Source organism: Arachis ipaensis, chromosome B6, assembly GCF_059453495.1.
Source record: "Arachis ipaensis isolate K30076 ecotype BB chromosome B6, ASM5945349v1, whole genome shotgun sequence".
NCBI classification, from domain to species: domain Eukaryota; kingdom Viridiplantae; phylum Streptophyta; class Magnoliopsida; order Fabales; family Fabaceae; genus Arachis; species Arachis ipaensis.
The window spans coordinates 55,949,844-55,962,330 of record NC_142441.1 but is presented as its reverse complement, the minus strand read 5'-3'; the positions used below and the strand labels follow the sequence as shown (position 1 = coordinate 55,962,330).

General features: G+C 32.7%; 1 protein-coding gene across 1 annotated transcript; it reads right to left on the bottom strand.

Annotated features, from left to right (window-relative positions):
- Window positions 1-4,421: 4,421 nt before the first annotated feature.
- Window positions 4,422-5,925, bottom strand: LOC148555667 (chloroplastic group IIB intron splicing facilitator CRS2-B, chloroplastic-like). The gene is made up of 7 exons (XM_088491641.1): window positions 5,889-5,925; window positions 5,608-5,756; window positions 5,400-5,450; window positions 5,237-5,310; window positions 5,053-5,111; window positions 4,883-4,959; window positions 4,422-4,532 (listed from the first exon to the last, which is right to left on the bottom strand). Exons 1-7 carry the CDS (start codon window positions 5,923-5,925, stop codon window positions 4,422-4,424), a joined length of 558 nt encoding a protein of 185 aa, XP_088347767.1.
- Window positions 5,926-12,487: the final 6,562 nt, after the last annotated feature.

Sequence of the window (12,487 nt, the reverse complement as noted above, 5' to 3'; positions counted from 1 at the left end):
CGAGGACACGAGTGAGATTCGGTTGGCTTTGAAGCAAACCCATTACTTTTTATCAACGATTCCTCTCTGGAAGGATTGCTTTGCAAGCCTGGAACCACACACAGCTTCTAATTCTAACTATACCTAAATAAATTAACATACAATAACATATCTGTAGTGTGTGTGGTTGTGTTTTCTGTTATTTCAATTTCTTAATTATTAATTGGCTTGTTTTGCTTCTACCAGGCACAGCTTATGGTTACTAATTTTTACCTCTTAATATAGTAATAACCAACCACCACTTATTATTACTATTATTATTAATATATATAATTGTTATTCCACTCCTACTAGCTAGTGTGGGAATTTTCTTCATGGGTTGAGATCATTATGTTCACACTAGCTAGCTATATTATTCTGGTTAGAAACAGTCACCCACCACATACACATGATTCATTATATTATGAATAATAATTAACCATGGAGTTAATGCTACATATACACACCAGCAACATGCATGGTACGGTGTTATCTAGCTAAAGAGGGAGTACATGTCATCATGAGGAGTTGACCCAACCACCATTACTTCCTACTTCTTTGTACACATTAGTCACTAAGTTATTAACTTGTTAATTATTAGTGGACATATACAAGGGAATGCCCCAATGATCACGGCGCGCAACGATACACATACGTGATCCATAATCATTGACATATATATAAACTAAATTAAATAAGTAACAATACTAAAATAAGAAGACCTTAATTAATTAATGAATAAAGTATATTTTTTGTCTTTTAAATTTGTTAAAATTTTTAAAAATATTTTTAAATTTTATTTTATTTTAATTTTGTCTAAAAATTTTTCGATTTGTATTAAATATATTTCTGATAACTAATTTTTAAGAAAATTAGAATTAATTTAACAATAATTTCACAAGAACAATTTTTGATATAAGCAAATCAAATATAATTATCACAAAATATTACGAGATTGGTTTTAAATTTTTTAAAAATTTAACTATTAGGAGGTATATTTGATACAAATAAAAAATTTTAAAAATAAAATTAAAATAAAATAAAATTTAGGAATATTTTTAAACATTTTGGTAAATTTTAAAGATAAAAAATATATTTTCTTCTTAATTAATGACAGAATTGAAAGAGAGCATGGAGTATTGGATACATTTAAAAAATAACAAATGGACGGTGCTTAGGTTGTGGGTTTCGTGGGTGTAAGGTTATAGACTATAGAAAGGAAGAGTGTGCGAATGAAGATCGGAAGGAGTGGCAAGAGAGATTCTTAGCGTAAGGAATTGTTGCGGAAGGTGGGTTGTGACTTGTGAGCGGCACGTACGTAACACCCATCACCCCCCACCATCATGTTTAGTTTAGGGTATAGGCATGGCTATATGCACTTAGTGCCTCAAAGCAAAGCATCTTCTTTAATCCACATTAATAATATTCTATACTTGCATCATTTGTTAATGTATGTTAAATAATGTAAACAATTTTTGTAAATAAACTTAATTTTAAATCTCAAAAATGTTTTATTTGTATAAAAAAATATAGAAAATTATTTATAAACACAAAAAAAGCTTTTGCATATTATTTTTTACCATGATACTACAGGTACAAGTTTTTTTATAATTAAGTTCAATCAAATCGATATAAGTCTAACAAAAAAACAAGCACTTGCGTCACTATTTTTCCTTTTCTCAGTACAAAAATTTTTATTGAAGAGTACAAAAATTTATTGACATAGCACAAAAATTTTTATATAAAGTATAAATTTATCGATATAGTATAAAAATTTTTGTACACAGTACATAAATTTTTATTCATAGTGCAATAACTTTTGCACATGACATATAAATTTTTGCTATGAATGTAATTTGTTGGATGGATTAGTCAATTTCCTAGACATGTAAAAAATTTTGGTGCTATACATAAAAAATTTATGTGTTGTGCATCAATAATTTTTGTACTATGCAGTAGAATTTCTGTGATGTATGTATTTTATTGGTTAGTTGTCAATGTTTTGAGACATGTCCTTTAAAAATTTTTATGTTGTGTACCAAATTTTTTTGTTGTGTAGTGTGTACCAAAATTTATGTGCATATTTTGTTAGTTTAGTGTCAATGTTATGGACATATAGTGCTTTTAAAAATTGTGTGTTGTGCATTAAAATTTTTGTTCTGTGAATCAAAATTTTTGTGCTCTAATTTTCTGAACATATATAGAAGATAAAGATAAAAAAGACGATGACAATGATGATCATGAAGATAATGATGGAGGATGAGAAGGAAAAAAGAAGAAGAAAGGAAGAAGACATTAAAGAAGAAGAATACAATAGATGTTGAAAAGAAAAACAATAAAAAAAGAAGACGACGTTGTTCAAGAAGAAGACTACCATCATGACAACACGATGACGATGACGATGTCGATGAACGATAATGAGGGAGGAGAAAGAGGAAGAAGAAAAAAACATAGCAGTAACAGCACATATATATGTACGTTTGAAGAAAAAGCATACTGTGACTTAGTTAAATACCTAATTTTAAAAAACTTGAAAATTTTTTTTATTGTATTATTTTTATATTTATGCATGTTATTTCATATTTTTTTAACAAAATAATTAACTACTAAAATAAATAAATATTTTTATATCAAAATAATCAAGTCTGTGCCAGTCACATGCTTCCCCTATAAACATACCTTTAATTAGATTCCGCTTTTGGTGTACTTAAAAAGTCGGGTAAACACTTTATAAAAAATAAAATTATCTAATTAATTTTTAATACACGAAAATTTCAGTTTCTATAGTTACACCTCAAAAAATAGAGCCCTTTTTTCTACCGTAGAATAATATATCAATAATGAATCAGTAGTGCTTGTTCGTGTTTTGCAATTTCTTGCATAGGAAAAGGTAATTAAGTTTTTTGTCCTTAAAATGAACTTATATCTTACTTTCAAGTTTTAACTCATCTTATATTGAACGTGTACCTTTGAAGTTTATATTTCATACAGCTATCTCGGGTGAAAGTAACTAAGTAAATGTAAAGGCACCTTCTTTTTGGGTGTATACATGAAATTTTTAACAAATTACACAAGATTCATTGCTCACCGTGTCGATACTTTTAACCTGACTCATCACTTTATCTTTAAAGTGATTTTACTTATTTATTATTCTAGCAAAATAAGTATAACGCCTTTTAAAAATATCATAATATATATATATATAGTTTAAATTTCAATGTATTTATTATACATTTATTAAAAAAAAAAAAGCTTAAAGACTTCCACTAGGTCCTTAAGAATCCTTCATATTTACTTTTTCAATATATTTGTTTTAAAATAATTTTAGTTGAAAAAATTATGAAGTCTCTTGAGAAACTTCCGTTGAATCAAATTAGACTAGTTTAATTTCTAATAATAATAAAATATGGATATCAATTGACCGCCATAAGGATTTTCAAAATATAAAAATTGTTCATTATTATACTTATATATGAGTAATATTAAAGAATAATAATACAAAGTTAGTCTATTATTTTAATAATATTTATAATTTTATATAATCTACAATTATATATTTATTATATTTAAAATGATTCATTTATTTTAGTTATGATCAAAGAATGTAATATAAAAAAAATACATCGACAAAAGCTTAAAAAAAGGAAGTTATGATTCCTTGTAACTTCCAATATTACTCTTATATATAAAATCCATAAAATAAGTTTGTTTTTTGGAATCAAAAATGAGAAATTGAGTATTGTGATCGGTAATTAGAGATTAAACACTACAAGAAAACAGCTCTATTGCCACGCTTTTAAAGCGTGGCGAAAAGCTGAAAAAAGCGTGGCGATAGCTTTTTGCCACGCTTTTTGAGCTATCGCCACGCTTTTGAAAGGGTGACCTATGAAAGGGTGGCGGTTGCTCTATCGCCACGCTTTTCGTGACCTATCGCCACTCTTTATTTTTTGCCACGCTTTTGCAGATTGTCACGCTTAAAAATGTGGCCGTATGTGATAGATACGGCCACGCTTTAAAAGCGTGGCGATAGCGAGAGAAACGGCCACGCTTTAAAAGCGTGGCGATAGCGAGATATACGGCCACGCTTTAAAAGCGTGGCGATAGCGAAAGATACGGCCACGCTTTAAAAGCGTGGCGATAGCCTTGTCAAATTTTAAAAAAAAAAATTTGACTTTACCTTCATTATTGCACAATATAAATTTTCAATCCTTTTTTATTACCAAACCTATAAATATAGTATGCAATTTTTATTATTAGACAAATTAAAACAACATATATAATTTTTGCCATAATTGTTTTATACATTAATACTCGATACAAAACTTTCCAGGTTTTTTCAGTAACAAAAAAATTAGAAGCATTTATATATATTTGTTCATCTCTACAATTTATGAAAATTAAACCTAATGGTACTTGTATTTTTGCCCTAAGTTGAATCTATACACATGGTTATTAAACCCATTTAACACCAGGGTCCTCACTGCTTCAACTCCTTGCTCCAATGAAGTATCAATCTGTCAAAAAATATATATTTCCATCAAAATTCAATCAAGGAAGGAATAAAAAGGAACATAATTTGCGACAAGTAATAAAATAATCACACAAATTCGAGGATTTTACTCTTCGAACTGCATTTTGTAGGTTAGATCTGTCCAAATTTGTTAGGATCCATCAATAGTCTATTAACTACTATTAAGTTCAATAAGCAAAATAAGTTCTAAACTGTTCTCAAACTTGTAGAATATATTAACTATCATAACATGAGTGAAAGCGCAAAGTATTTACAAATATAAGCAGAAACTTGTAATGCAACAATAAAAGAACTAAACCAAGTGATGCTAGGTTGAAAGCCAGGAAGTATAACCTGTTTTCGCTCCACTGAACTGAACTTCTGCAGAAGAAAAGCTTTCACATCCATATTTCCAGGAGGATTTCCGATTCCTATAAACAGAAATATTAAACATACTACTAATGAATAAACTAGACACCATATCAAGTCATCAAGTGATAGGAGATAAGTGGAAAGGAACTAACCTATGGAAAGCCAAGGAAACTCACGGGAACCATCCAAATAGCCCATTACATTTTTCAACCTGCAACAATCTAACACCAATTATATAGGAATTTATGTTCCATTACAACAGGACATAAACACAAAAATATTATACGATATCCCAAATTTATAAACCATGTAACAAAAAAATTCAACAAGAATTACCCATTGTGGTAACCATGTCCGCCTTTAGGTTGAAGCCTTAAAACACCATTTGGAAGGCTCATTTCATCATAAACCTACATAAAAATTCCCACTAACTTTTAAGGAACTTGTACATTGTCATCGCTGACTACTTTCAACTAGAAGTAAGGTTAGAAAAACATACTAGTAGAATATGACGCAGGGATACTTGATAATATGTAGCAAGAGGCCCAGCCTTTAGGAATATTACAAGCAAGAAAAATTAGGGAAATAAATGAGAGAGAGAGGGGGGCTAACAGTAACAATCCATAAGTCATTTGTATGAATGTGAGACACAAAAATGTAATATCAACATATACAAAAAAAAGTAGTAAATCAGATAGATGGTTTACTTGATTCGTTACCAATTTCACCAAGTGTACATGTGTATATCGTATAAAATCTAGCAATTTATGTGATGAAATGAAACTAACCGATTCGCCACTAAAGTTCATGTATGTTTGAGCCTTTGCTAGCAAAATTGGTACATCTCCTATAGAACCTGTATAAGATCACAGAAGAAAAGACAACTCAATGCTAAAGTTACCAAGATAAATGAAGCCAATAAACTTGGAGGAGGAAAAGAGGGAGAAAATATTAATAAGAATAAAATCATTCCTGGGTAATTTTTTACCTATTCCAATCAATGCCATAGACTGTATTGTGTTCATCCGAATCCCTTGTGCTTTAGAAATGCTATTGATTACTTCAAATCCCACCTAACAGATAGTAGGGAAAAAAATATTCATACCACATCAAGAGAAGATTATTGTTCTTTTAAGAACTTTTAAAAACTTTTGGTGAATAACCAATTACATTGTGCCTAGTTCCATGGTATTTACTTCCAAGGTTACCCAAGCCTACGACAAGCCAAGGAGTATACTCCACTTTAGTAGCTCCACTTTATATATAAGTTGTTCAGTGATTGAAGCATCGCTTGATGGCTCAATTGGTTATTATCTCACTAAGTACAACTTGATCAAACAAATTAGAAGCATTTATATATAAATATAAATTAAAGCTTTAATTTCAAAAAGTAGAAAATAACAGCTGCATAGTTCACAGTTGAAAATAATCATGTGTAAATTTAGCCCCCGTTTTACTCCACTCCAAAGACATAATACTACACATTCAATGTTCCTTTATTCATTCTATTTCAGTCCCAACAAAACAAGGAGATCAAAGTTACCTGTTACAGAAACACAATGTGCCCATCCAGCAGCTGCTTTTACAATAGATACTTCAGGCAGAAGAGGGAAAGGCTCTAGAGTTTCCTTTTGCAGAAAAACTAGAAAATGTTAGTTGACTAACAAAGAAGCAACAAAGACTGCATGAGAACAGTGTCATGGTTATGCATTACCCCGTGCTTCCCAGATGTAACATAGCTTTGGCCTAAGTCATCTGTTGAACCCCATGTTATGAACTTTCCAGAATCTGATTAAGGAAAGAGTTAAAAATAAATAAATAAATAAAATAAGAGCAATGATAAATCATTTAAGCAAATATAGTGTACAAAAACTAAAAGTAAATTACGAATACAATCATCTCACAAATAAAAACACACAAATAGCGTTTAACTCAAGTTGATTATGACAGAAACATAAAGAAGTAAGAACAACAATGTATTCCATCGGAGAGTAAATGGAGAAGAAATTGATAAATATATTTTCTCTTTTAAAAAAAATAAATACGAAGAGGGTAAAACTCTGTCCCTCAAGTTTCAACAATCTAACAAAATAACAAGGAAAGAAAAAAAATTAGCTTATGGTTGTAGCTGGAGCAAATAGCAATTGACGATGAAATTTTCAAGGCCCAGAAAATTCCAAAAAAGAAAAATGGAGGAGAGGAAGAGACCTCACGGTGGTGAAGGGAATCTGAGTTGACGAGGACGTCGACGATGTGACCAACGCTCCGCGGAAGGGTTTCTTTTGGCCATCAACGGAGGGCTTGCTACGGACGGTGAGCGCCGAGAGAGTCACCACGAACGAGAGTCACCGCCGAAGGAGCACCGATGATGGGAGTTCCGGAAGAGAGAGTGACGACGGAGGCATTGCAAGCGCTGGGGTTCTTTGAAGGGCTGGGGTGAGGGGCCGGGGTTCTTCGCGGACGGCTGGGGTTCTTGTAAGCTTTTAGGGTTCATCGAAGTGAAAAGGGTTCTTTGAAGAGAGAGGGGTTTTTAATTTCGAAGAATGAAGGAGAAGAACGCAGCGTTTAGAATCATAAAGGAACGCTGCGTTTTGTTTTTGAGAGGACCTTTTGGCCACACTTTTGAAGCGTGCCAAAAGAGTTCTAGGAAACGGCCACGCTTTTAAAACGTCACTATAACAAAATCCTGTTGTCACATTTTAAAAGCGTGGCTGTTTCAATCTATGGCTACGTTTTTTAAGCGTGGCAAAAAAAAAGCGTGGCCAAATCTCGAATTAATTGCCACCTTCATCAAAGCGTGGCCATAGACCCTTTTCGCCACGCTTTTTAAGCGTAGAAAAAAAAAACGTGGCCAAATCTCTAATCAATCGCCACCCCTCATAAAAATGTAGCCATTGACCACTTTTGGCCACGCTTTTAAAGCGTGGCAAGAAAAAAGCGTGGCCATAGACCTTTTTTCTTGTAGTGAAAATTAAAATTTTAATTTTAGAATACAAAATTTTAGTCTTTTTAGTATTTTCTATCTAAAAAGTGGGAACATCAGGAACTAAATTAAAATTTTAAAGATAGAGATTAAAACTTTTATAGCATTTCACTATAAGAAAAATATTAAATACCGTCAAAATTTCTGACAGAATAACGAAAATTATCTGACGGTATAACTCTCATCAGTAACAAATTACTTTCAAATTCTACGACAGATTATATATTTAATCCGCCGGTAATTATCCACCAAAAAATTTCACCGGTAATTTCGGTACTCCACTATGTTCTTTCCCACCTAATTATTGTCGCATAATTTCTCCGATAAAACCGACAATAAATCTGATTTTTATTTATTTATTTTACATAATAGCTGCTCAATTTTTTTTATTTTTTAAATAATAGAAACCTAATATGGTAAATTAAAATATCAAGTGTACAAAAGAATTAACAGTCAGAAAAGTAGAATATATAACAAAACAATCTACAACAAAACTATAATAATTAAAGATCCTGATAGTCATCGTCGTCGTTGTCATCATCTCCCTAGTCCTTTTGAGGCGGCGAACTATGCAGTGATGTCGGTGCCCCTGTAACAGCTCCGCGGCCACTGGCTCGCATCCGATATTGGTACACAGTCATCTGTTGCTCCATCCATTCAAGCTACTCCAACTCTCGCCTCCACTCCAGCCTAAAGGAATTTGTGTCTGAGACACATGTTAGGATCTCCTGATATTTTTACTCAACTGTTCCAGCTGCTGAGCTTGTTGGTAAAGGCTCCGGGTGAGCTCCAACACATGCTCCCTCAAATCGACATCGTCCTCGGGATCGACGGGCCGGCTGGTAGTAGAGGTGGATGAATGTCTCAGTGTGGAGGTTCGGAGGTTTCGGCAAAGAACGATCCAAATCCGTAGACACGGTTCTTGTATGGCTTAGATGTGGTGTCGCACCAAATCGTGTCAAGATCGACGTCAGCTACAGCAGAGTTGTTGCTTTCATCTATAGTTTGCTGAGATTGTTGGGTTGCAGCTTCCGCCAATCTTTGCGTGTAGGACTCCTGTGTAACACATGGTATGATTAGGACTGCAGCTAATTGAAAATTAAACTTTACACCCTGCGATACTTACTCACATAATGATTCGTAGCCCACTGATCAGCGAATCTCTCCTTGTTCTCCTTCAAGGTGTGGGTGTACTTGAAGGTCTTTGCCATTGTCTGATCATGACTCAATAACATAGACTACGCAGGTTGAAACAACTTGTTAAATCATGTTATAATGATATTACATTTCAAAAACAAAACGAACTTAATAACAAATTGAAACAAGTTACATACCAGCCTGGTCTTTGTCTTCATAAAAGTTGTTCATCCACCAATATACTTTGATGACCTGGTCGATACTCTATTAGCTTTGTTCATGAGACAGCGACACTTGAACCCATTATCAGTCTCCCAATAGACGTATAGTTCCTTCTTAAGGTCCGGGCGGAGCCAAATAGTGAGATGGTCGCGCCATTCACTTATGGCATCCATCATCTGCTACAGCTGCCTAACAATCCGATGGTCGAAGGTCTTCCTGATCATGATATCGTGCATCTTGTCCTATATAAATTTCTCCTTCAAAAAAATATTTAGTACTAGTTAATCAAAATTAAATACATAATTAAATAAAATAGAAGATATAAACTAACTAATGTTTGAATATGTAGAGTTTTTACCACCCACATCTGGAACCATCCTCTTTGGTCTTGGCAGGGATCTTTGTATAGCTCGGTCATGGATGGTCGTATATCAACTTGATGATATTAGTACACTTCTGTAATCATGCGTTGTTATTTGACGCAAATCTATCAATGAAAAACTTAAGATTAGTAGTTTACTTAAAAATTATTTGAAGTAATCAATAAATTAAACTTTAATTATATTTATATTTTTTAGAAATTTCGACAAAGTTTTATCTATAAATAAAATGCACCACAAACTCTATCCATAACCAATCAACCCTAAACGATTCACAAACAAACCAATATAAAATTATACGACTTAAGCAACAACATCCATGAATAATAAAGTAGTAAGCATATAAAACAAAATATCTTAACAACCTAATTCACTAACCTAAATCTAACCTATCTTAACAACTTAAATCTACTAAAACTAGAAAATTGAGTGTAACTGATGAACAGATTTTTGCTAGTAAAGAATTCACAATAAATTCTCATTGCAAGTATAGTTTCTAAACTAACAATAATCCTTTCATACAAAAACTTGTTTGTCACTAAAGCAAACCCAATAAAATAAACTGAACTATTTAAACCTCGGGTCGTCTCTCAAGGAATTGCAGGGAAGTGTGTTATTATTGGTTATTGGTTTTTCAGAGAATTTTTAGAGTTGGAGAATGGGAAAATAAATGATTATAAATTAAAGCAATGAAAATAAATGAGAGATTTTATGCAATTAAATTAAAAAACCTTGACTAGGAGAAGATTAATCAGAAGTTCTATCCTTGTTGGATTTCCCAAGATTAATAGTAATAGGTTGTTGTTTCTACTTAGTTATCCTTTACTAAATAAAGAAAATTCAAGTTGGGAGCCAACTTCTATTTACAAGTCCTAATCCTCTCCCTTAGGAAGGATTAGCGTTAGTGGCTAGAGAGCCAATCACAAAATAACTCTTGAGTCTTCCAACTCAAGGGTATCCAAATATTAATCAACTCCAAAGCCAAATTGGAGAGAAATCTAAATTAAATTGAAAGCATCAATAAATTGAAGAAAGCAATTATAAATATGAAATACCTCAAATTGCATTAAATAAAGAAATCAAATCTAACATGGAGTTCATAAACCAAATTGGGAAAATAAATAAGCTAGAATGCTAGAATAAATAAAAGTAGAAGAGAAACTAAATCAAAAGAACATTGAACCTGAACCAAAGGGGAAATTGAAAGAAGAAATCCTAAATACTAAAACCTAGAGAGAGGAGAGAGCCTCTCTCTCTAGAAACTACATCTAAAATCTAAAATTGTGAATTATGAGAAGTGTCCCTGATTTCTTCACTCTGCAGCCTCTAATCTGTGTTTTCTGGGCCAAAAACTGGGTCAAAAATAGCCCAGAAATCACCGCCGGACATGTCGCGCGTACGCGCCAGGTTGCGTGCGCGTCGATGGACTTTTCGCCAATGTGCGCGTGCGCGTCAAGTGCGCGTGCGTGTCACCTAGCTGCATGGCCACTATGACAAATTATATATTATTTCGAAGCCTCGGATGTTAGCTTACCAACGCAACTTGAACCGCCTCATTTGGACCTCTGTAGCTCAAGTTATGATCGATTGAGTGCAAAGAGGTCAGGGTTGACAGCTTTGCAGTTCCTTCAACTTCTTGTATTCCTTCCACTTTTGCATGCTTCCTTTCCATTCTCTAAGCCATTCCTGCCCTGTAATATCTGAAAACACTTAACACACACATCACGACATCGAATGGTAATAAGAGAGGATTAAACATAGCAAATTTAAGGCCAAAGAAGCATGTTTTCAATCATAGCACAAAATCAGGAAGGAAAGTGTAAAACATGTGAATTCTATGAATAAGTGTGAGAATAGTAGGTAAAATCCACTCAATTAAGCACAAGATGTACCACAAAATAGTGGTGCATCAAATCTCGCTACACTTAAACATTAGCATGTCCTCATGCTAAGCTCAAGAGACTATAAAGGAGTGAAGATGAATGGTAAAACTTATGAAATGCAACCTATCTATATGAATGCAACTAAATGCAAAAATACTTCTACCTACTTAGTTAAAAGTAAACAAGTTCTCCAAGACAAATATAAATCAGATTTCACTAATTCAAATTATATAATAAAAGACAAGTAAACTTGTAAGCAGATAGCTCATAAAAGCAGAGAACATAGAATCAAGCATTGAACCCTAACAGGAAGTGTATATGCACTCTAACCTCTCAGGTGTCTAGGGTGAATCACTCTACTCTTCTCTAATCATGCTTTCTAAACTTTGTTCTTCATCTAACCAATCAACAAACATTTAGTAGACCAATGCAAACATCATGAGGTCTTTTCAAGGTTAGTTGTAATGGGGCTAAGGTAAATGTGAGGATATATATATATATATATATGGCCAAGTGAGCTAAAATATGAATCTTTGACTAACCTATGTTCTCACCTAACATACATACACTCTATATAACTCTAAAATCATGCCTAGCTACCCATAATTCCCACTTTTGCATCACATACTCATGCATCAACTTTTCTTTAATTTTATCACATATGCATTGATCCTTTATTAAACTTAACATTGGGGTAATTTTGTCCCCTTATTCACTTATTACTTAATTATTTGAATATTTTTGGTTTTTATCTTTTTTTTTTTTGAAAATATAAAACTAAACATAACATATCAATGCACGTGGATTTTTAATTTTTCTGGTCTCACATGAGTAGGTACCCAAATTTTCAATATTTTGTCAATGAAACACAGCACCATTTCATCAACTCAAGTTCCCATAGTTTCCCACAATTAATTGACACACAATCTCTATCTTAAGCTAACCAAAGATTCAATTGGGATAATTAATTATTTTTCCGCTT